General features: G+C 28.1%; 1 protein-coding gene across 2 annotated transcripts in view; it reads left to right on the top strand.

Annotated features, from left to right (window-relative positions):
• Positions 1-27,809, top strand: part of LOC109603795 (uncharacterized) — a 43,947-nt gene that overhangs the window by 4,726 nt on the left and 11,412 nt on the right. For both annotated transcript variants that reach the window (XM_020020294.2, XM_020020293.2), the window contains exons 2-5: positions 22,124-23,976; positions 24,530-24,861; positions 24,919-25,129; positions 25,519-25,613. In XM_020020294.2, the coding sequence (XP_019875853.1) occupies positions 22,133-23,976; positions 24,530-24,861; positions 24,919-25,129; positions 25,519-25,613 (2,482 nt within the window). In that variant the 5' untranslated portion in view covers positions 22,124-22,132. The remainder of the gene's footprint in view (positions 1-22,123; positions 23,977-24,529; positions 24,862-24,918; positions 25,130-25,518; positions 25,614-27,809) is intronic.

Raw genomic sequence — 27,809 nt, 5'->3', positions numbered from 1 at the left:
ACCGCAATTTGTGTGAATGGCTTAATTACGAGTAAATTGTTTTGTATTATCTTCGGTTAAGGTTAGAAACTGTTGAAACAATCGACCAGGTTTGAATTGGTGTCAAATATTACTTTTATAACGTTAATTCCTTAATTTTGATTTGAAAAAATCGTTAAAAAGAAATATTTGTGTAATAAAACCAACTTTAATAATAAAACAAGTTTATTGGAAATTAGCGACCTTGTACCAGATTATTTTTGTCTTAAATAATCTTGTAATTAGTATATGGGAGAGAAATAGTTTTCTTATTACATCAACTCATTTTAATTTCCGTTGGTTTGATTTGAATTATTCCACTAAAAACTAAAAAATGACTATTTCTTATCATCTTATTATTGAAATAATAAACCCAGAGTGGTACAAGAGGAAAATGTTGAAATCTTTGATGGAATAATGTTTTAGTACCAATAAAGTTTTGAAGAGATATTGTGTTTGCTAAAAATTATGTTAATCATGTTAAGTGGATAATATCTTCATCATATCTTCAATACATAAATTGGCCAATCTATTGTGAAATTTTTAATTGGCCAATAAATTGATGAAAGTACAAATTTTTACCTATTTTCTGGTACGAGTTAAGGTTAAAGACAATTAACAACGTTTGAATTTGTGCCAAGTATTACTGTTAAAATTTAAACTGAACTAAAATTTTTAATCACTTAACCAACATCTTACTTTTGATTTCAAAAATCTTTTAAAATAAATATTTGTGTGGTAAAACCAACAATTTTCAATAATAAGACAAATTTATTGGAATAAGTAATTGTTTTCTTGTTACATCTATTTATGATAATTCATTTATTGAAATGATAAACCCAGAGTGCTGCAGGAAAAAAAATATTGAAATGATGGATTTAGTACCCATAAAGTTTGGAAGAAATGATTGTGTATACTAAAAATTATGTTAATTATGTTAAATAGATAATATCTTCAATACATAAATTGGCCAGTTTATTGTGAAATTTTTAATTGGCCAATAAATTGATGAAAGAACAATTTTTCACCTATTTTCTGGTAACAGTTAAAGGTTTAAGACAATCAATCACGTTTGAATTGTTGCCAAGTATTGCTGTTAAAATTTAAACTGAACTAAAAATTTGAATCACTTGATCAACTTCTTATTGTGATTTAAAAAAATCATTTAAAGGAAATATTTTTGTAATTAAACCAACAATTTTCAGTAATAAAACAAGTTTATTGGAAATTACCAACCTTGTACCAGATTATTATTGTCTTAAATAATCTTGTAATTTATATATGGGAAAAAATAGTTTTCTTGTTACATCAATCCATTTTATTTTGTGTTGGTTTGATTATTCTATGAAAAATTACAAAACATCTATATATGATATATATAGTAATTTATTTATTTTAATAATAAACCCAAAGTGCCACAAGAAAAAAATGTTGAAAGGATTTATGTATTTAGTACCTAAAAACTTTTGAAGATATGATTGTGTTTACTAAAAATTATGTTAATAATGTTAACTGGATAATATCTTCATCATATCTTCAATAAATAAATTACCCAATTTATTGTGAAATTTTTAATTGGCCAATGAATTGATGAAAGTATAATTTTTCACCTATTTTCTGGAAAGCAACTTCTTAATTTTGATTAAAAAAATCATTTAAAGAAATATTTTGATAATACAACGAACAATTTTTAATAATAAAAAAGTTGATTGAAAATTGCAGAGATTAGGAGAGAAATAGTTACATCAACTCATTTTAATTTTGAGTTGTTTTAATTTGAAAAACTATAAAACATTTATTGAAAATCATCAAAAATTTATACAAATAAGAAACCTAGATTATTTCAAAACAGTTATTTACATTAGAAAATATAATAAAATGAAATTATTTGAATAAAAGAAATACTTGAGTAAGCATCTCAAATCATTAAGATGTTCCTCTTTTCTATAATTTTAAAGAATGATAATATTAAAAGTTTTTATTGAAAATTATTGAATTTAAATGCTAAATAAAAACTAATTTATACGTCTCAAACAGTTATTATTCTATTGCTATTCACTATAAATATTGCTAATGCATCCTCTACTGAATAGTTGGCAAAGGTATTTTACCCACCTTTATTTAATGCTAAACAGCAATTATCAAGAGGCACGTTAACGCAGCCAGACACATGCAATGATCTGTTTGTAAATTTTTAAATGTAAACATAACAGTTAAATTTAAATACTAATTTCACCTGCAAGCAAAACTTTTTGAATGTTGTAATTTTTTGTCTAAATAAAAAATGATATTGCTTCACAACATCTCATTTTTATGTGTCCTCAATATAAAGCCGCGACAGGAACCTTGAAAGTATGAGTCGCATTCGTAAAATCCATCGGTAAATTTTCACAGAGTGTAATTTCCAGAGCATTGCAGGAACGACATTGGCAATGTTTCAATACAGTTCGTGACTGGAGTGGAAAACAGAAGGTGCAAACAATAATTAATACGCATCGCCCAGATGATGGTCCGATGTTTCTGATGTCATTGTCCAGCACACCCAGCGTCTATTAATTAAAATTGTAACAAACACGAGGTTCAACGGTGGTGCAGAGAAAGCACCGCGCCAATTAATTAAATGGATGAGTGAAATTAATTTAAAAAAAAAAACCAAACAGCAAGAATAAAATCAATCGGCGATACAATTAGAGAGATCTGCGAAACGGCAATGAGGAAATGGTCATTTTCTTGGCAAGAAAGTTAAACACAATTGTGGCCGAAGATGCATAAGGCTGCTTCAATTAATTAACTCCTCTGTTACGTAAAATTAATTGAGGCGAAAATACCGTAATCGGTACGTTGAGTACTATCGTTTGCCGGATAAAAAGTATTAATGAGTTGATCAAACATCGTGCGATTGGCAATTGTTGGTTGCGACATTTGACCGCATTTGGAGGAATAGTGGTACAATTTACCAATTCATACACACACGTTGCATTATAAATACAATTTGTTGTGTATGAAATTTCTCTTAATTATTCCTGGGACGCCTCCCAATATTAATCATCGTCCGAATTTAGGCTGAAATGATTAAAATATCAAAAGACTAATGGTGCATGCGTTGCCTCAAGATGGAAAGTATCATATTCGTGTTTTCTTAACAAAAAAACTCAAATTATTTAATGATTATAAACCGAAAGAATTCTCCCGGTGTTATAAGTAGTATTGTTTTAAAATTGTGTAGGAAAACTTCGCCTGCGGCCTTTCTAATTCCGCGTGTGTGATTATCATAATCATAATTATAATGGGTTGTTCGTCAGCTAATTTTCGGTGTTTAATACATCATGTCGGTTCATGCGAAAATTACAAGTTGTTCTCGATGTGATGGTCATAATTCATGATTGAAAAGTCGTCTCGGTCCGTTCTTCGGCTACTTTCATAGATTAATCGGCCGATTTTACTTGCGATTTCATTAGGTGCGTGAAAAAATATGGTTGCAGGTGAAAAATTATACATATTTATAGGATACACTTGGTATTAATATTAGAATCGTGCTACGAGAAAAAAATGTTGAAAGTTTTGATGGAATAATGATTTAGTACGTATAAAGTTTGGAGGAGATGTTTATGTTTACCGAAATTATGTTATGACTATAATTTCTTCATCATATCTTCAGTACACAAATTGGCCAATTAAAAATGTCACTATAAATTGATAAAAATACAATTTTTCACCAATTTTCTAGTACTTTTTAATACTACCAACTTAAATACAATTATATAAACTAAAATAACCTAACCTAAAAATAAGTATGTTGCCTACACTGACAAAAAATTGGTACTTGTAATACTGCTAAGTATTGCTGTTCAAATTTAAACTGAACTAAAAATTTGAATCACTTAACCAACTTCTTAATTTTGATTAAAAAAAAATCATTTAAAGGAAATATTTTAGTAATAAAACAACAATTTCCAATGAAATAAGTTTATTTGAAATTACTTCCACCAGATTATTATTGTCTTAAATAATCTTGTAATTTATATATGGGAGAAAAATTGTTTGCTTGTTACATCAATTCATTCTAATTTGTGTTGATTTGATTTGGATTACTCTATTAAAACCTACAAAACATCTATTTATGATAATTTATTTATTGAAATGATAAACCCAGAGTTCTACAAGAAAAAAATGTTGAAAGGATTTAAGGAATTAGGAACTATAAAGTTTGGAAGAGATGCTTGTGTTTACTAAAAATTGTGTTAATAATAATAAGTAGATAATTTCTTCATCATATCTTCAGCACACAAATTGGCCATTTAAAAATGTTACAATAAATTGATGAAAATACCAAATTTACCAATTTTCAAGTAATTTTTGATACTACCAACTTATAAACAAGGTTTGTATGCAAACAAATACAATTATATATACTAAAATAACCTAACCTAAAAATAAGTATGTTGCCCACACTGGCAAAAAAATGGTACTTGTAATACTACTAAGTATTGCTGTTAAAATTTAAACTGAACTAAAAATTTAAATCACTTAACCAACTTACGTTTGATTAAAAAAAATATTTAAAGGAAATATTTTACTAATAAAACCCACAACTTTCAATAATAAAACAAGTTTATTTGAAATTACAAACCTTCCACCAGATTATTATTGTCTTAAATAATCTTGTAATTTCTATATGGGAGAGAAATTGTTTGCTTGTTACATCAATTAATTTTAATTTGTGTTGGTTTGATTTGGATGAATCTGTTAAAACCTACAAAACATCTATTTACGATAATTTATTTATTGAAATGATAAACCTCTGGGTTCTACAAGAAAAAAATGTTGAAAGGATTTAAGGAATTAGGAACCATAAAATCTGAAAGAGATGCTTGTGTTTATTAAAAATTGTGTTAATAATGTTTATAATTTCTTCATTATATCTTCAGTACACAAATTGGCCAATTAAAAATGTCACTATAAATTGCCAATACAATTTTTCACCAATTTTCTAGTAATTTTTGATACTACCAACTTAAACGCAAGGTTTGTTTACAAACAAATAATAGTAAAATAACCTAACCTAAAAATAAATATGTTGCTCACACTGGCAAAAAATTGGTACTTGTTATACAGCTAATAATTTGGACATTAAATTGGCTAATAAATTGGAGTGTGTAAAACAGTTATTTAAATTAAATTCATTATATACAGGAGTCACTTAACTTATTTATTATACTGAGTGTCCAATAACATGTGGATCCAGATAGAACACAAAATAATTAGGAGTTCCTATAAATTTTGAACCAAATTACATTTCCGGTTTTACTGGTGATATCAACTCTATTGTTTTAAAAGAACACTCTGTATATTTATACAAGTTTAAATTCGACATTTAGTTTCAAATAAAATGACTGTACCATGTCCTATACCTAAAATCAATTGTTTTTATGTGATTAATATTTTTTCAAAAATGTTGACAAACTGATTAATTAAAATATCAGTAAAGTCACCAATTTTGATACTTAAAAGTTCATTTTTAGCATACACAGTAACCAAGAATCATATACTCTCAAATTGTATACAGGGTGTTCGTTATTTACACATAATTTTATTAATTTCACTCACTTTATGATTTTTAATTGGACACCACATATATTTTTGGTAAAATTTTATATTTATTTTATGTTTAGAGAATGTTAACAACTAAAAGATTTTTTAATATATCATTTAATTATACTAAAACACATGATAAGGCATTGAATATAACAAAGATATTTTAAGGTGCACAAAATTAAACGTAAATAACGAACACCCTGTATAAAATTTGGGAGTAATAATAGTGGCCCCTAATATAGTGGTACTTGATTAACGTATATGACAAAAAGGTACTTTCCAGCATCAAAATTGGTGGTTTTGTAGACATTTTAGTTAAATGATTAATGTATCAAAATTTTTGGAAAACAATAACTCAAAAACTATTAAGTTTAGCTATAGAACATAATAAAGCCATTTTATTTATAATTACATGTAGAAATTAAAAACGCAATAATGTACAGGGTGTCTCTTTGAAAAAACATAGTTGATGTTACTTTTGTCCAAAATAAATTACAAAAGTAGTTCAAGTCAAGTTATAATTGGTATAAAAATTTCAAATCAATACCTTTTTCTGTTCTTCAACTTACAAGTTCCCTGAATAAAAATGATAAAAATATTAAACCCTTAAAAAATACTTTTGGAAAGTCGAAAAAACGACGGATAAAGTAATAAACATTCTTTAAAAAATAACAAATGATACATTCCACCTTTTATGAATGTCATTAGACAGCTTGCATATATTTGCACGTAGTAAAATCGGGCCGTAAAAAATATTAACATCTAGAAATGATGATGAAGTTATTATCTTCAATGCGACGAATGAGAACCGAGAGAAATTCACATTTCACGGATTCCAGCGATTAAAACGGCTCTCTATATTTAAATGTAGTGAATTTTCGACGCACAAAACCCCCAATTAGATAAACAATTGGTCTTCCGAACGTCCCAATTACGGTGCGTTTCGCAATTTCCTGCAGCCCACTTATAACCGGCAGTAAATGCCGTGCATCTTCCAACGAGAATGGTTTACCTGTTATGTCACTGTCTCTGTATTCCACATAAGATTTTCACACAAGAAAAACACACGGCGTACCGCATATTAACATATTACAACAGTTACAAGGCCTAGTAATATCTAGGCGAATCGCCATTACACAATGCTTAATTATATTAATAATTAATTGTCTTAATTATCAGAATTGTACGGTACCACGTGTGCGGATGTGTCCGGTAGGTGAGATGTTGAAATGTGCAAAATTGTTCGGTGGCAATAACCGGCACGTCGCGTAGACTTGTTTGTAGTAAAGCACATGTTTGTATCTAGATGGGATACAGACAGATCTTGGTGATAAACATAAATATTAATGGTGCGGCAGAGTGCGAGATACATATAAATTGACGATGTGGACTTTTAACAAGTCCTAATGTCAACAACCTGGCTATGTTTATTCGCCATTCTTATTGCGAACGCGTTGGTGGCTTTACAGTTTCGATTATGTTTGTTTGGCATGGAATTTTTTCCTTCATTCTGAAGGTAACTTACGCAGATATTATAGACTATTTTATAATTTAAATAATGGCCCACGGGATTATTTAAATTATAGAGATGTGGTCTCTGGGTTTGTTTTGACTTGTGAATATTATAGAAAATATTGGATGATTACTATACTAGTGCCAGTTTTAGTGGTGCTATATAATTCTGATCTGTTTTAGCTCCTCCAATCTATCTTTGATATTTAAGATTTTCTAATCACTGGAGTGAATTTAAGATATATAAAAAAATTAAATAAGACTCGTCATAATTTTAGTTGGCTTTTTTAAAAACCTACATCTTTAAACTTCTTAACAATGAGATGTAACATACTCTTAGTATTATAAAGAGGACAATGATATCATCATTATCTTAAATTAACGTGCATCTTGGGCATATGTTACATTAATAACTGTATTTGCTTGTTTTGTTTAGATGACTAAGATCTCTTTTAATACTTCTTACTTCTTTGTTAAGGCTGAACACATGAAACGTTTTATTTGAGTTATCCTTGCTTCAGAGCCACAAATATCGTATGATTTGATAGAGTTTACTTCAAGACTGATTCCATTGGTTGTAAAATTTGGTTGAGACATGACTGTTCAATAAAAATGACATCCTATATCCTATATTAAGGAGATAGGTGATGAAAGGATTATTAGTTGAGTGTTTTACAATTTTTATTAAAACAGGAGTTACAAAAACTCTTGACATTTTATCAAAAGTTGTTTGTTTTATTGTTCAATAAAAATTTAAAAAAGCACTTCTATTTGAATACCCAAAAATCCAAACACTAAAAACTACTTTTTACGAAATTCACATCTTACCAAAAGTTGTTTCTTGTTTTATTCAATTCTGTATATGTGGTGCATCTTTAGTTATGTTTATCACTGCTTCACAAGTTTCGGAAGAGTTTTTTGTACTTTTTTTTAAGTTTGAGTACTTTTAAAATACAATTTGAAAGTGTTTTCATGTAAAACTTCAAAGAATGTTGTTTAAACATCCTATAGTGTGGATTGGACAATATATTAACAAGATTCTTGATGTAGCATGATTTTCATTACATAATTATGTGGCTGAGCCTCAGATTATTCAAAATTGTCTGTTATCTTCTGTTGAATTGAAGCATATGTTATTCTGGAGACAGCAGAAGGAAATATTGTTAAATGAGTATCTTTTACATTTATATTACCTAAACAATTCACAGTTTCAGACGAGTTTTCAGCACTTTTTTAAATTGGAGTATTTTTGGAATACTATAAACTTCATTAATTTGAAAGTGTACAACTTCAAAGGTATTTTAAACACCCTATAGTGTGGATTGGACAGTATATAACAGGTTTTGACTAAGATTCTTGATGTAGCATGGTTTTCATCAAATAATTATGTGGCGGAGTCTTAACTTATTCAAAATTGTTTGTTATCTTCTGTTGAATAAAAGTATATATTCTTTATTTATTATTTGTTTGATTACTGGAGTTTACTTGTGACTGACTCCATTGTTTTTGGTGGACTATTCAATATTTTTAAGGGGTGTTCTGAAGACAGGACAAGGAAGGATTGTTAGTTAAATCTATAATAACGAAACAGGAAATATTCACAAAAATCTAAAATGAAAAACTGTTTTTAACATTATATATAAAAAATCGACATTATACTAAAATATTATGGGCTATTTCCATTTTTTTAACCAGTTAAACATTCTTTATGTCTAATTATATTAAAAAGACAATTTTATTTCAACTTTAAATCCAAAAAGAAAATTACATTTTATAAAATATCGTGACTATCAATATTAGAAGTTAGAAGTTCTTGAGAATTTTATTATACAAGGTGTTTCTAATATAAGTTTTATAATTGAGAAGTAAATAAAACATAATATGATTTTTTTTCTTCTTAAGAAAATACAGACCTCCAAAATTTAAATTTCAATAAATTTTCATATTTCCATATCTTTTGGTCCAATCATGTGTAAATTTGATATGTATCCAGGGTAATAAACTTTTTCCAACATATTTTCTATGTTTATTTTTTAAAACTATGCTCTTCATATTCTTTGTACAATTTAGAAGAAAAAAGGTACCGACTAGTTTTTTTTATCACATCCATTTTTGAGGTATTTCTGTTTCATTATTCGAGGAAGATTTTTGTACAATACCAAAACAAGTAGATATGATAGGGTACTTTTGATTAGTTTTTTTTTTAATTTATGAATAAATGGAAAAAAAATCATTTGCTATATCTTTTTATTAATTTAATAATCATAAATTTCATATTCTTTTACCTTTCCTCAAACATTCAAACTGGTGATTTATTGATTTATTTTTTTCTCAAACTTTCCTTTTATCTGCTTATGTTTAAACTTTAAACAATCTACTACAAGTACATTTATTTTAAAGTCAATTTAAACATTTCTCATTTTACCAAAATTCTATGCTTGTTCTGCTGTTTAATAACAGTGATTTTATCTAATTTTTCGACCGGTCAAACATTCCTTTTCATCCGGTTATGTTTAAATTACACTTTTATTCCAAATACATTCATTTAAAAGTCAACTCGAACACCTGGTAAAAACTTTTATGATCTCTTCATTTCTATTCTCTCCATTTAACCTTCAAATATTAATACAACAGCCCATTTCCGTCCAATAAACAATTTAAAACACATACCGTGTGCACTTTCATAAGACAATAAAATCATATTTGGCTCTAATTGAATTGTATTTATTCCATTATCATAAAAACTCTTTAAACGTCTTTATCCGTCTATAAAAGGTGTGACAATTAATTGTCCGTACATTGATTTCCGTGCAAAAACACGAGTTGCAACGCTTAAATTTTACGTCTTTTGTGGACCGTCCGGAAATACCTATTAACGAAATCCGGTTTCGAAATTGTCCATAAAAACAGGACCTACTTTTTTGGTAAACTAGCTTTAGCACGAGCATCGTTTGTTTATTATTTCCCCAATTAGCGTGCGTGTGTTTAAAGCAAATAATATATTTAATAGTCGAATATTGTGCTAACAGCCAATTTACACATCAGACAGACTTTCCACATTTCAGCATTTAAAAATTATTCAAATATTAGTGGGCAAATTAACGTAATGTCGAATGGACTTTCGCAACAATTGAAAACCGACCAGACAGACAACTTCCTCGATATCATTACGCAAGTATAAATATACCGGAACCCCATGCTTTAATCCGTTCCGAGTACCAACAGAACTGATGCTATTCCTCGGTATCAACACTGCATGTTCACATTGATAAACTTTCCAAGGTCCCCAGTGTCATTTTTTTTTTTTTGTTAAAATAAAGTCACCATCATGTGACACGTTAACAAAACAGAACAATACAATGTTGTTGGATCTCGACTGCATAAAATGGTTACGCAACAATTCGTTGGTCGAATAAGGAAGTCGGATCTGTACTAGTGGGGCAGTATGCAATCGGTTGTTCAGGTGATAAGCGGCAATCGATGTCTCGCTTTTCGTTTTCTCCATTAAATCTTTTGACCCGTTCTACATACGATCCGTTAGCGGTTCATTGTAAAAGGCACTGTTATCTTAATTGGTTACACGAAAGTGAAGTTGACGATTTTAGTTACGTGCGCAGCAAATTAATTTGTATGCACTTGTGTTTTAGAGGTTGCCTCTCGAAATTACTATTCTGACATACGTTCAATTAATTTTACAATTCCTGCAGTCCATAATTAGTTAATCAATTATTTAAATCGATTAAAATTTTGAACATTTTTATAAATGAATTTTATTATATTTGGTCAAAATATTAATAATTAAGTAGATTTTAAATTCAAAATATTAATTAAATCTTTATAATTTTTTTGTGAATTAGTTTTATTAAAAACTCTTTAGGAAATGTACAAAATATATTAATTATGTAATTTATATTAATAATATCATTGGATAATTAATCCAAAATTTATTTTCTTTATTTAAATGACTTTAAATGACTAAAATTCTTATAAATTTTATATAAAATAAAATAAAATAAGAAGAAAATAGTTGATCTTCAAAATTACATCCTTTATGATATAAATTTTAGTTATAATTACAGAGAATCTCTTTAAATTTCAAATTACTATTCATGATTTTTTAAATAATACTTAGAATTTTTCATATTTTCTTTTATTTATTTAATTATTATATTTTAGAAATATTTTTTATTTAATGACATTCACTAATATTCATTTAAGAGTAATTTTTTGTGTTTGGTTTAATTAATTTTCATTTATATCAATCAAAATTTAAAAAAACTTTAATTGAAATTAATTAAAAAATTAATTAAATAATTAATTTATTCAATTAATAAATTAATTGATTAAATTTTAATCTTTTATTATATTGTCCTATTTTTTATAATTTTAATAATTTTTTTCATGAAGTACTTTTATTACATCTCTTTTGTAAAATTGAGTTTCATTTTTTATTATTATTTATTATATCCAAAATTTAAATTAATAATTTAAGAATATTTTTTTGTTTTTAGTTTAATTAATTTTAACCTATATCAGTCAAAAAAAAAATATATTGATTGAATTTTAATTTTCTCTTATTATTCCGTCCCATTTTTTATAATTTTAATAATTTTTTTCATGAAGTAATTATATTACAACTATTTTCTCTCATTTTTTTAAATTGAATTTCATTTTTATTATTATTTATTATATCCAAAATAATTTAAGATTATTTTTTGTTTTTGATTTAATTAAATTTAAATTATAAATCAAAATTTTGAAAAATTATTATCCTGTCCCATTTTTTATAATTTCAATAACTTTGTCTCTCATATTTTAAAATTGAATTACATTTTATATTATTATTTTAAATTAAAGTTTTAGATAAATTTTAATTAAAAATAATAATTTAAAAAAGTTTTACCACATTTGTGTAGATGTATTTTTTTCTATACAACTAATTTATCATTATTTTTCACTTTTTATTTTAAAAATATTATAATATAAATATGTTCATTTAAGATTAATAGTTTTTTTGTTTTAATTAATTAATTGATTAAAATCAATGAAAATTTCATATTAAATATTTTGAAAATTTTTACGTGTGTGGCAGAATATAACAATAAATTAATTATAAATTGCTATGTATTTTTTAATAATTTAATATGTATAGTCTCTTAAAATTTTAATCATTTTATAATATTTTAAAAAATTATTGACATTTCCACATTTGATTATATTTATTTGAAATATTTCATATATCTAATCTAATTTTATAGATAGTTAATTTTTTATATTAATTTATCTTGGTGCATATATATTTATAATAATATTAAATAACTTAATATTTATTTATTTATTTTTATTTAAAACATTTTCAAAAAATAATGTCAATATTATTATTTTATAATTCAACTTTTTCAAGAAGTAGTAAATTCTAAAATTAAAGTATTTGTTTATGAGATAAATTTTATCACAAACACTTTATAATTAGCAATTTTTCCATTACATTTATTTTATGATATTTACTTAGCAATCTGAATTTAATTATATTATTACATAAATAAAATATTATTTCCTACATAATTAACAGTTATGTACATAAAATTATTGTATAATAATAATGATGCTAAATAGTTTTAAATATCAAATCAATATGTTCTTTTCACCATTTGTATTGATTAGAATTTTATTTAACAATTTTCTAATATGAAGAAATATCTTGCTTTATGTATATGATAATTAATACATGAATAATTTATAATATTTATGTATGAATTTGTGAATTAAATGTAATAGTTAAATAACTTATAACATTATAAAATTATACTAAATATTCATTATTTTAACCTACTTTTGTTTACCAGACTCAGAGTATGACTTTATTTAACAAAATCAGTGTTTAATCACATCAAATAAAGATACCAGAAGCCGTTTTACAATTCAAAAGTAACTCAAAGTCGATTTGCGGTTCATTGACGCAATTTCCAAGATCAACCACTAATTAGATAGCAAATTGGTCATCAGGAACCGGCAACTCTCGTTTTCCAAACCCCGATTAGTCACAGGTTGAATCTCCCAATGAGTCACAGTCTTCACCAACTGGTTTATCAGTTGGATGCATGTTACGCAGAAGCATTATCTACTTTTATCTTATAAAAAATCGCCTAGTTGCTGGTATTAAATAACTAACTGTATGGTAAGTGCTGATTATTCCACTTAAAAATTACTAGAACTTACACGTATCTCCCCAAGATAATAGTAGTTTAATAAAGCCTTTGTATCACTGAATTATACATTATCGAGTGATATGTGTTGTTCCGACAAAAATTATTGGCCTCGAGCAATTATTTCACTTTTTGTTTGATACACAATTACGAGGCGAATAGAAACTTTGCACCATTATTCTGAACTGAATAATTACGTCCTGGAGGAAAGATTAATGTCGCCCGTTATATCCTATGTTCGTGTAATAACCAAGAACGCATGTAAGATGTCAAGCATCGGCGGTTTTCTCATCCGATATCGGTCGTTTAAGAATTCCTGCCCCGTTCCACTCTGGTAACCGTTTGGTTTTGATTCGGAAAAATTAACAACAGAACTTGCCCACAATTTCGAAATATTGATGGAAACTAGGTCCGGACAAAAGTGAAAGGTTTTTTTTTATTATTATTAATTAATTAATTTATATGTTATTGTGCATTGTCGGATGTGTGTGAAGATGATCGAAAATCATTCGGGAAGAAGAGTTTTTTCACCTTTCATTAATATGTTTTGTTGTGCTTAGTGACGGCAACGGACATTAATTCAGGTGTAATCGAATTTGAATACGTTTAACATTTGAGTAAACGTCTAAAGAAACGAGACACAATAACGTTTAGATGGATTTGCGTCATCATCAAATTAAATCTGTGAATAAAAAATGAAACAATACCTTTTTACTTTTCACCACTGCGTGTTCATTTTCTTAGATCACCTTTAATAATATATTTTGTATTAGGTATGTTATTTGTAGAATATTTTTATCAGTTAATATAAAAAATAGGTAACACTTCAAAATATGTTTTTGTAATTTTTTATATAATAAATATATCGAAATGAAATTTTGATCATTTGTGGCTAATTTACGTATAAAAACAACTGAATAATAAATTTTACAGAATTTAATCATTGTAGAGAAGGGCGTATCAAAAATTAAAATAAAATAGAAGAAAAGAGTTATGTTTAAAATTACATCCTTTATAATATAAATTTTAGTTGCAATCTAAATAATTCTTCAAATTTTAATAATTTGATAATATTTTAAATTTCATCTTCATCAATTCTTTTAATAGTTATTTTTTTATTTAAAATTTGTTTTGATGTAATTTAATCTTCTCTTACTATTCATGATTTTTTATATACTCATTAGAATTTTTCATATTTCCTTTTATTTAATTATTTTATTTTAAAAATGTTTTTTTTATTAACCGACATTCACTAATATTCATTTAAGAGTAATTTTTTTGTTTTTGGTTTAATTAATTTTAATCTATTTCAATCAAAATTATAAAATACTTTAAAATCTAATCAATTTAATCAATTTCAATTAATTAAAATGAAGGAAGATTAAAATCTAATCAATATAATATTCATTAATTAATTTCAATTAATGTTCCCTCTTTATCATGTCCTATTTTTTATCATTTTAATAATTTTTTTCATGAAGTAATTTCCTCTCATTTTTTAAAATTGAAACACTTTTTTATTATTATTTGTTATATCCAAAATTTAAATTAATGATTTAAGAATATTTTTTTGTTTTTGGTTTAACTAATTTTAACCTATATCAATCAAAATTTTGAAAAATTTTAATTGAAATTAGTTAATGAATATTATATTGATTAAATTTTAATCTTCTCTTATTATCCTGTTCCATTTTTTATAATTTTAATAATTTTTTCAATGAATTAATTTCATTAAAACAATTACCTCTCATTTTTTAAAATTTAATTACATTTTATATTATTATTTATTACATACAAAATTTATTTTCTTTCCTAAATAACTGACATTAAGTTTTAAGTTTTAAAATTAAGTTTTAGATAAATTTTAATTAAAAATAATAATTATTTAAAAATGTGGTTAGATCTATTTTTAACGTTTTCCATACGACTAATTTTTCAAATACTGTTTTTTTTTTTTTAATTAATTGATTTGATTTAGATTAATATTTTATTAATACCTTCATAATATTTTTTATTTAGAATTTATCATTATTTTTTCACTTTTTATTTCTAATAGTCTTGTTTTAATTAATTAATTGATTAAAATCCATAAAAATTTTCAAAATATCCCATATTAAGTTCAAATTTTTATTTTTTATACACATCAAATTTTATTAATTATTAATTTTTGAAGAAACAATATTTTTTAAGATTTTTTGCAACAATTATCAATAAAAAACTATTTTTAAATAATTATACAAAAAGTGTATAGGTTTATTTATTAATTTCCAGAAAATATTAATAATAATTAATTGGTGTGGTATAATATAGAATTAATAGGTAGATTGTACATTTCTTTTATTTTTAAATAATTTTTTTGGATTAATTAATATTTCTCTTAATGACTAAAATTGTCATAAGAGCAGAGTATGAAAAATCAAATAAAGAATCAGTGAATAGATGAACAATTTCTCATATATTTATAAATAAAGTTCTTGCTTACATAACAAGACGAATAAAAATGAACCAACTTGTTGATATTTATATAAATTTTAATTAAATTCCATATGGTCAGGTGCACTTGTATGAAAGTGTTCTTTCCAACCATTGATCTCGGTTCGATATGAATGATTCATAACAAAAGTCAAGAAAAACCTTGTAAATTTATTTATTTTTTATTATCCTGTTATATAATTACTAACACATAACGCATTACTTTACACTGATTCAATTCACTAGTCTGGATCACGCGATGGTGAAAAATTCTTTTCACTTACATAAGGCGTGTTGAAACAACAGCACGGAAAGTATCCACCACGAAAATCCGAACAACTTAGTTAATAAACCGCCAATCAATAAAACATCACTTTTATCGGAACGTAGAACTGTCGAAAAATGGAATTCCCACAAACGTCACTTCAAAACCTTGTGATTGACATTCATTGTGGCCGGATAATGCAATGAAACAATTAAACGCATATTTTCCCAGAGTCCGGAGACAATTATTTAATATAAACGTGAAAGTAGCGTTAAAAAGATGGCTTAGTTTTATCTTAAACGTTCTTAAATTGCCATATTATGGTGCCATAAAGTTATTATACTTTCGTTTGTTCTTAATTAATTGCTTTTCGCTATTTGATCAGTTTTTTTTTAATATCAAACATTAGTTACTCGTTGATGATCAAAGATGTTGGATGTGTAGTTATGTGGTTTCCCTGTTTCACGATGATTTTTTGTAAGTGTTTCCCACACTGATAATATTTGGGTCGTCTTAATTTTTCTTCACAGCTAAAATTAAAATTTTAAACGTCTAAAAGGAATTTCTAAACGTTCATATTTGCATAATTAGTTTCTTACTCGTTACTATTCATTGTTTGGAAAATTGGTCATTGTTTTAACTTTTACTTAAATGAATTCAGCGATTTATAATTAATTTAACTTAAGAGCATAATAATCAACCATTATGTGCTTAATAAAAACTTTTGTTGATACATATTCGTATTTACCTCTTATAATTATTATAAAATGCCTTTTTGTTTGTTAGGCAAGTATTTCAAGGTTTTTGTTAACTTATCGTCCATAAAATTTAATATATTTTTTTAACACCAACATTTAAATATATTACAAATACCTAAAAATACCCTACTTACGATTGTACTTCAAATTTTTCATTTATTTATCTGATTAAAATTATTTATCATTAATAATGTTGTGTAAAGTAAAATAATAAATTAAACAAAACAATTTTTATCAATCAATTTTGTCAGTAAATATTAGTAAAATTAATTAATTTTATAAATACTTACTTAAATTGAAATATTATTACAAATACAAAAGGATAAAACAAATTAATTTTTGCCCTCGACATTTTAAGCTTTTGGGGGTTTAATGGTTGACAAGATAAAATTTTATTAAAGCTTGAATTAAGTTTGCCAACTTTCTTGAAAGTTATAATTTACTCGTGTGTTCATTTACTGTTAAGAGCATTTAACTGCAGGACAATTATTGCAAAAAGTGCATTGCAAGATATCCGCTTGCGTACAAACACTTACAGGAACAGTTCATGCATGTTAATAACTTTATTTAAAAAAATTTTAATGTGATCTACTTTGAACGTAAATTTACACAGCAATTTTTGAAGTGAAACCTTCTTTAACTGCGTTGGCCACTTTTTGGGAGGGGACAATCTCGCGTCACCGACATGCTCGTCCTTCTTTTGTTAATAAATTCAACCGCCAATAATATTGATAATGAATTTTTTTGAATGCTGATTAGAATCATGATAAATTATCATGATCACGTCCATTATCTTATTAACAAAACAACAAAAAATTGATTGACGTGTGACTTTTCTTACCTCACAACATGCGTAAACAATTTCAACCCACAAACGGGAACGAACAATCAATTAAACTGTTTGACAAATATACGTCTGAGACGCTTCTAATGGTTAAGTTGGTCAGAAGCGACTTAATTGCGTGTCCCCGTACATTTTGAACATCTTGATTAAGATGTAGGCAAACGGATCCCACATTTACAACTGCGCCTGAGAAAAACTCTCCCTTGACACAGCATTAAATTACAAAACTGCTTTTGTACCTAGCCTCTAATTGCGACCGCATGTTTTTCTGGTTTTCACTTCGTAACGTATTCTTTGCGATAAGGTCACATGTCGCCATTTCGCCGGTTTTCAGACCCGAACGTAGTCGCATAATGTTGCGTTTTACATGCGTTTTGTCGTAGTGGGTTAGTGACCCAACAACCGCAGGTGCCTTCGATTAAATAATTCAAGATATTACTGTTAAATTGCCCTGCAAACACATGTCGATTTGGATTTTTAAAATAACTGGTGTGTGTAAATAAATGTATGTTTGGATGTTAGCGAAATTCCTGACATATGGCTAATCATGTTTTACAGTAATATGATAGGTGCAATGGAATTTTGTTATTATGATTATACGAGAACAGTAAATGAGCGATTTTGGGATTATTAATATATAAATTATTTTATGATTAATGAAATACCATTAAGGCTTTAACTGTTAAATATTCGGTATAACCGTTTTTACAAACTAAAAAGTGACCGAACATTGTCTAGTGCTTGTGTGGACTGACATTGTCTTAAAAATGTCAGACAAAGCTTTACACAATCAAATCCATTGTCTGACAATTTCAGACTGACTGAACAAACATATTTAAGTGTTTTCACAACAAAATTCTACTTACCAAAGGTCAAAAAATTACTGTTTGCCTAAAACACAATACTTACTTATGATAATAATAATGTTGATGAAACTGGTAATTAAATAAGAATTTTAGAATTTATAAACCCAATAAGATATTCAATATATTTAAGCATTTTCCCAACTTAATTTTACTCACCAAAGGTTTACTCAATACTTAATACTTACTTCGATAATATTGATGTTGATGAACCTGACAATTAAATAAGCGTTTTAGAATAAAGAATTTAAAAGTCCAACAAAATATATTGGACATATTTGGACATTTTTACAACTTAATTTTACTCACCAAGGGACAGAAAATTACAATTTACTCAAGTCTTAATACTTACTTCGATTATGTTGATGTTGATGAACCTGATAATTAAATAAGTGTTTTAGTATTAAGAATTAAAAAGGCCAATAAAATATATTGGACATATTTGACCATTTTTACAACTTAATTCTACTCTCCAATGGACAGAAAATTACAATTTACTCAAGTCTTAATACTTACTTCGATTATGTTGATGTTGATGAGCCTGATAATTAAATAAAAGTTTTAGAATTAAGAATTTAAAAATCCAATAAAATATATTGGACATATTTGACCATTTTTACAACTTAATTCTACTCACCAAGGGGCAGAAAATTACAATTTACTCAAGTCTTAATACTTACTTCGATTATGTTGATGTTGATGAACCTGATAATTAAATAAGAGTTTTAGAATTAAGAATTTAAAAATCCAACAAAATATATTGGACATATTTGGACATTTTTACAACTTAATTTTACTCACCACGGGACAGAAAATTACAATTTACTCAAGTCTTAATACTTTCTTCGATTATGTTAATGTTGATGAACCTGATAATTAAATAAGTGTTTTAGTATTAAGAATTAAAAAGGCCAATAAAATATATTGAACATATTTGACCATTTTTACAACTTAATTCTACTCTCCAATGGACAGAAAATTACAATTTACTCAAGTCTTAATACTTACTTCGATTATGTTGATGTTGATGAGCCTGATAATTAAATAAAAGTTTTAGAATTAAGAATTTAAAAGTCCAATAAAATATATTGGACATATTTGACCATTTTTACAACTTAATTCTACTCCCCAAGGGGCAGAAAATTACAATTTACTCAAGTCTTAATACTTACTTCGAATATGTTGATGTTGATGAACCTGATAATTAAATAAAAATTTTAGAATTAAGAATTTAAAAGTCCAATAAAATATATTGGACATATTTGACCATTTTTACAACTTAATTCTACTCTCCAAGGGACAGAAAATTACAATTTACACAAGTTTTAATGCTTACTTCGATTATGTTGATGTTGATGAAACTGATAATTAAATAAGAGGTTTAGAATTAAGAATTTAAAAGTCCAATAAAATATATTGGACATATTTGTCCATTTTTACAACTTAATTCTACTCACCAAGGGACAGAAAATTACAATTTACTCAAGTCTTAATACTTACTTCGATTATATTGATGTTGATGAACCTGATTATTAAATAAGAGTTTTAGATTTAAGAATTTAAAAGTCGAACAAGATTATTGGACATATTTGAGCATTTTTACAACTTGATTTTTCTTAATAAAGGACAAAGAATTAAATTTGCTCAAGTCTTGACACTTATTTTGATAATGTTGATGTTGATGAACCTGATTATTAAAAAAGAGTTTTAAAATTAAGAATTTAACATTCCAACAAGATATATTAGACATTTGAGCATTTTCATAACATTATTTTATTTACTAAGGGACAAAAAATTGCGATTTACTCAAGACATAACACCTACTTATAAGTATGTTGATGTTGATGAATTTGATCAGTAAATATGAGTATCTTAAAAATTTAAAATCCCAACTTAATTTTACTTACTAAAGAAAAAGAATTACCATTTTATCAAGACATAATACTTATTTATGATTGTGATAAATAACTATATATATATATATATATATATATATATATATATATATATATATATATAATAAAGTAAGGATTTAAAAATATATTGAAATGTTGAATATATAATCAATAATCACAGTTTCATAACATCTCTGTGATTTGCGGTCTGCGCCTCTCCTAAAACTATCCGATTAAAAAATTAATCACCTCCGGTACCAAATGGCGTAACAAAAGAAGAAACGAACGCGGCGAGATTGCGATGACGGTCACGTAGCTCCTTGCGAAATTCCAAAAAGGAAAACCCAGTCTCTCCGACTGCGACTTATTGCCATGCAATGGAAACACGGCCGTTTTAAGTTTCACGATTGTCTCCCGAACACAATTGGGACATAATTCCGTCGGACGCGACCGCGGAAAACAAATTGTTTGTTTACTAAACGGTCGGTAGGAATGTGCAGGCATTTGTGGGACGGTTTCGTCCGTTTTGGAAATGATCGTGTCACGTGGACGATTATAAATTCAAATTAGCAATTTCCAAATTGCCCATTTCGTTGCGTAGCTGAAATGCTGCAGTGTTTCTAAATCGACGGGGGTCACATTACTCATGTTTCTCCGTTACGTTCAATAATTTAATTCGATTTGAGGAGAAACTCGGTTCGGTACTATAAATTATGACGTGGATAAATAAACGAATTAAGAGAAAAATGTAAACAAGATATGAACATTTTACTGTGTTTATCGTGCATATTATTATCAATTTAGTTGTCAATAATAGATATGAGAACTAGGAAACAGCCATTAACTCAGCCAATTACATTTCACTGAGGCTTTCCACTTTTCCATAAAAAAATATCGATGTTAAATTACAAATAACATCACGATAACTCCCACATGTTAAGAAACAATACCTTTGAATCATGATTGGGAAATATGGAGGTCGTTTTGTGATTAAAACACATAAAAAATGTCAACTGCAGGAACAATCGAATAATTAGCATGTAAACAATGTTTCAGATTGCATGGTATGCAACAAATTGTGTGAATTTTTACTTGGATTTTTGTTTAATAGGTTACAATAGACACAAGGTGAATTTTAATAAACGGGTTAAACCAGAAGGTTAACAATAACAAATTAAATTGCTCTATTTTCCTAACAAAACAATTGTGCATATATTACCAATAAATCAACAAAATCCTGAAAGTTTTACTACATTTTACAGTGGCATATTGCTGACCTTAATTGTTTTTTATAAATTAACAAATAAATTGAAGAAAGATGAGATAAACCGCTAAAATAACTGTTATTTTCAATAATTGTTTTTCTTACGTAAGAAGTAAACTTGACCTTCCATAAACATTTTAAATCAACACGAGTAACAGCAGCAATTTAGATGTATTAAATAAATTACAATCAAACAAATGGGTATAAATAACTCACCCAACATGTGTGGATGTAAGTTTTGTTGAAAGCTTCCTTTAACAATAATTTTTAGCTAATTAAGTATTTAATAAAAATGAAATTATAATTAATTCACTTTTTATTGTTTGAACCCAATACTTCAACATTAATTTATTGTTCAATTTCATAGAAATAACAAAGTAATCTATGATAACAGCATGATAAGATTATAGCATCATACCTGTTTGTTACAGGCGCAGATAATGGCGGCTCAGTTGAACACTGCACCTTGGGCCAAGACGCAGACACTGGACAGACAGACCACCGTTTTACAAAAAATTCTGGACATCCCGAGCAAAACCAATACGTTGCAGCACAGAAAAAATGACTACACGACAGTCATATCGGACATCCCGTCCAAAAACAGTTTTCTTTATTCGCAGAAACTGAAGCAGAGCCTTCTGGAGTCGAAAAAGGCCTTTCTGAACTTGTCCCTGGAGGACAGCAAACAGGAGGAGTGCCAGTTAGAGGAGAAGTCCCTAGTGCTTACTTCCGGGGAACAACGAAGGCCCTTCAAGAAGATCAGCTTCAAAATAAAGAAAACGTCGTCGATCTACAGGAGATCGCACCAGAACCAAACGAAAATGACAACCATAAGTGCCAACACCGTAGCGGAGCTTACAAAGAAGTTCGAGATGGGGAGCGAAGGTCTGGCGGAGCCCCAGCTGAAGAAAATATTGAAACGAGTCAACAGCCAGCGAAATTCGGACAAAGAAAACGACAAAAAAGTGACCAGGAAGGCAAGTTTTAAAACGAAAGACCTTAAAGTTGCAAGGAAACCCAGTGTTAAAACAAAGTCGGCGGATGACAAGAACTTAGTGATTATTAGGAAACCATTGGTGGTGCGTAAAAACAGTGAAAAAAGCACGTCACGGACTAACAGTGAAAATAAAGGATGCGTCAGAGCTAAAATTGGATATCTGGAGGGCCCGCTCTCGGTACCAAAACCAGAAGCCAAACCTCCCCGTCCAAATTCTTTACCACTAACCAAAACAAATATTTTGACCAGTCAAATATCACCTACTAGTGGCACGGTAAGAGCTACAATTGAAATATTCGAAAGGAAAACGTCTTTGACAGCTCCTACACTAAAGGAGTTGCCCAAAGATACAACGTCAACTCAAGTTAGTAATAAACCAGTGACCAATGTAGTAACACCAGTTTCAAATAATTTAGACAGTGTAAATCACTCTAAACAAGAAGCGACTAAAGTAGATACTGTACAAGAATTACAACCTAATAAGCAAGACAAAGAAAAAGAAGACACCAAAGTGGAAGAGTTACAAGAGCCAAAACGACCACTGCCAACCAAGAACTACTCAACCTTACATAACTCCTCTAGTTTAAATACACAAAGGGAAGTACCCAAAATACTGCCCAAACCGAAATTACCCGAAAAGAAGTATTTCCTGAGGCCAAAGACTATTTTAAAAGATACACACAGACAGGAATCTGATTTGCCCAAAGAGCAAGCGATTAAGACTGACATAATAGACGAAGTACAAATTATTAACATCCCAGCCGTTCTGCCGAAGAAACGATGTGATTCTTTGTACGAAACTACTCATTTAAAAAAGGTGTCACCTCCAACAATCAAAAGATCAAAATCTGAAAAGATAGAACCAGTAGTCGAAGCTAAGAATGAACAAATTGTGCCGAACACTTCGTTCCTGTGGAGAACTAGCCAAGACAGAAGCCCGTCCCTTCATTACAAGTCAATCAGTGTCGATTCGACTCTTAAAAGTGATTCCGTCGAAGGCGATGACTGGGAATTGGTGTACGAGACGTCCGATGTGAAGGCTTGCGAACTGAAACAGCCACCCACGTCGAAACCACCAGAAATAACCATAGATTTGGTACCAGAAATTCCTCCGAGACCAGTGAGTACCGGTAAACCTCCTCCGCCACCGCCGACCAGTCCCAAACCGAAAATGCCATTGCCGGACGAGAAGATTTATGAAGAATTGCGTACCGGTCGTGAGATATACGAGTATTGTCAACATCCCGATTATGAAGACGTTGACACTAAAACTACTACCGATGATGGGTAAGTTCAGATAAGAACGATATAAACACCATTTATATGTGTCGTCATTATAAATCTGTACTATTTACTAAAAACGATGACAAATGACAAATTTTGGTTATATTAATAGAGTAGATGCTCATCAACCGTAAATATGGATTTAATTTATTACGGTTAAAATTTTATTATGGAATTATGATGATGATGGAATTATGAAATGAGTCAGTTCATGTGTTATCTACATATACAGAGTGCACTAAACATACTAAAATCACATTTTAACATAAATATAATATTTAAATATTTTATTTAAAAATTGTTTTTGTGCTTTATTTAAATTTAATCAGGATTCGAATTTGTCTTCATAACGATGGATAAATATTTATTTTTTTCTACCATTCTCAGTTATAATTTGATATCCAATATAAATTTTATACGATTTCGATAAATTTAATTGATCTCTATATTTAATATAGATAACAATAATACATTTTAAAGCAACATATTTATTTAAGATAAAATATTTTAATTTGATAGTCAAGTATTTCCTGAAAAAAAAACCTAATCTTTTCAGTTATGAGTACTGCGCTTCACCAACCGTGGAAAACATCTACGAAATTCTTCCCACACCTCAAGCAACACCTCCAAAAGTCCACAGGACGTCCCTAATCCAACAAGAACCTCTCCCTCCCACACCACTGTCATACACTCAAAGCCAAATCGGAGAAGACATCTCTAACTGCTACGAATCCATCTACAATCCCGAATCGTTGATTTGTCCCCAACTGAAGAAAGATGCGGACAGTGAGAGCAATTACGAAAGCATCTATGGATGTCAAATAATCAACAATGGTCAACCAAATTCGGAAAGGGACAAAGATTTTATTTACAACGTCTCCACCAACGGTGAGTTCAAAACTGCATAAATCAAGGCAAAATACTAATTTTTTTTTTTTGTAATAGGATCGAACGGTGGGTCCACGGGATCTAACAGGGATTCGTTGATATCGGAACAGCAGACCAACAGTTTGTACGGAAGATCGTTGACGAATTTCTGTCTGGATAGTGTTTATAATGGAAAGGCAAATAGTGATTTGAGTGTTAGTGACCGCAGTGATGATTGGGTGGACGTCACAGATAACGAAGACGAAAATAAAGCTTCAGGAATCATAATGTAAGTAACAAAAGAATTATTAAGTTTACTAATTTGCTATTAATATATAGTGAATGAATCATTCTAAGTAAATAAATACCATACAATTCGAAATTAGTAAGTTCATATTAAATTATTATTAGAAAACTGGACTTGCTGCTTAATAAAAACTATTATTAATTACGAATATTTTCAATTAAAAATTAAACTCTTTGAATATATTGCAGAGTGCATCACATACATTAATGCGCAGGTCGTAGTCTGGGTTGCCTACATTGAAGTGTATATCAGTACTTCTTCGTACTTTCTTTATATTCCACCTCCACTTTCAGTACCACATTAATTTATGACATAATTCTCACATTTATTATTTATGTTTATTTTTTTTTCACATTTCTTTTATTTTCCAGCGTCCGTGGAAAACAAAAAAGTAAAAAATCTGGATGGAGAGAACATTGTCGGGAACAATGGTCTAAGACACCCAGAAAATTATCACCTGATCATGGTAAGTTCACATTTTAACATTAAAACAATTTAAAATAATAAAATATTATTATTCTTCTGATTTATTTATTTAATATGTGATTATTTAAAATTTCGTATTGAATATTTAATTTTTTTTAATAAATTTGTCTAAAATTCTATTACTCAATATTTTTGGTTATACATAGTTATATTATTATCTCTTTTCCTTTTTTTCTCTTCATCATCATTGCAACACTCTCTATTTTATAAGTTTGAAGACCATACAATGTGTGCAATAATTTATTTATTTAGACACACCTAGTTAATTTCGAATATTTAGCATCTTTGAACGTGACGATAATGAATAGTTGTTGTAAGCTTTCTTTAAAAACAATATAGAAATTTTAAGATTATAATCATGGAGATTAAACCACCTACCATAAAATACTATACTATAATTTATTAAATATCTCATATACAATTTTCCGTCGTTCATAATATTTAATACATTCAGTTGGCTCGTCTAAATTAAATGATTAGAAATTACTAACCAATAAGTATTAAAATAATAAAAATGACTATTTTGTAACACTACTAAACCAAAGCTATTGTTGGTGTTTTACAATGGTACTCAGACAAAATAGTTGTTGCTTTTTAATTCCGCCATTCCAATGGTAATAAATTATTATGCGTTTTTATTATTTTTATTTCCTATTCATTATGGCGAACCGATGAGTTCCATACAAGCACTATAAATAACATTGTTTGGCAACAACAATGGCATAAATATGGATAGATTGTGAGAAAATTTTATAGAAAACAATTACAGAACGCACTGGTCTGATCGTATTAAAAAGTTTCGCCTGCTTATGCGAATTTTGAAACCCACATCAATACTAAAAACCCTTAAAATTGATTGTATAAGTGGTAAAAAAAGGAATGTGTACCATTTTCTCTATTACGTGGACAATGGTGTTATAACGGCGAGTTTTAAGCCACAATTAAACGTCATAATCAATCGAACCACTCATCGAAACAAACAATGCGCTCCATCGCATTTTATATTTTTTCACTTTTCCTAAACATCCGCCCCTGCGGTGCACTTGCGCTTTCGAGAAATTTCTTTCTGCCAATTATTCTAATGGTAATTAAGCTAATTAACGGTGGGATAATAATTAGCATTATTTTATGAGTTGCGCTAATGGTTAATAAATAAATTTGTATAGAGCTGGCAGTGGCGCACCTTATTAGTTTTGCATGTTAATGACGTTAAATGCACTTGTGAATGTCTAATGGGTATTTATCAAATTGATGCATTAATTGCTTGTTTATTCATAGTTTTAAATTCCGTTAGTTTAATTGGAAATCAAAGGACAAACAATTTTTCCATTGGTTCCAGTTTCACCTAGATTACTTGTTTTATTAATAAATATTTTCGTAACACATCATTAATCATTAATCATGTTAGTGTTTTATTAAACGATTTACATTCAGAACGTAATCTTTTAATAGCCAACTCTCAAATTTAATATCTTGGCATCACTCAACTATTTACTTGATCTGTGAGACCGAAGAGACAATTAAAAACACAAATGACTTTCCCATGCAATTATAAAAAATTTAATTTTATCTTCTTAACAATGGTATCAGTGCTTGTCATAATGATGTGTAAAACAGCGTTTAGATTTGATGGAGGATGAGATGGAAACAATTCAATTCGCATGATTTCTAATCTGAATTCCTGAAAGTGAGAACAAAAACTCATAATTGAAAAGATGCCGTCTCGTTATTCTTATCTTTGGTCGTTTAAATACCACTTTGTCATTTTAAGAGTTTACCACCCATTAAAGTTAATATAACTGTGTTACATATACCTTACCATTAATTGGTTAATAAATTGTTGGAAGAGAAGTTGACCAACTTTCTAGTTACTTTTGATACTACCAACTTATAAGCAACGTTTGTTTACAAACGTATACAGGTTACATATACCAAAACAACTTAACCTAAAAATGATCATGTTGGTCACACTGGCAAATAATTGTATGTGAAATACACATTGCCAAGAAACTATAAATTAAGAACTGTTGTCTTAATGTACCGGACTAAAATGAGTAAATCCTTATTTCCAAGGACAAATTCAATTCCCAAATAAATTAACGGAATTCCACATGGGATTTGATTTTCCCATGCTCGTTCTAAATTGCCATTGTTTTCAAATGTTTGGCTCAGTTTG

The sequence above is a fragment of the Aethina tumida genome, chromosome 5 (assembly GCF_024364675.1).
Source record: "Aethina tumida isolate Nest 87 chromosome 5, icAetTumi1.1, whole genome shotgun sequence".
NCBI lineage: Eukaryota > Metazoa > Arthropoda > Insecta > Coleoptera > Nitidulidae > Aethina > Aethina tumida.
Note: the sequence above shows the minus strand (reverse complement) of the source record. Positions and strands in the feature narration are given on the sequence as shown.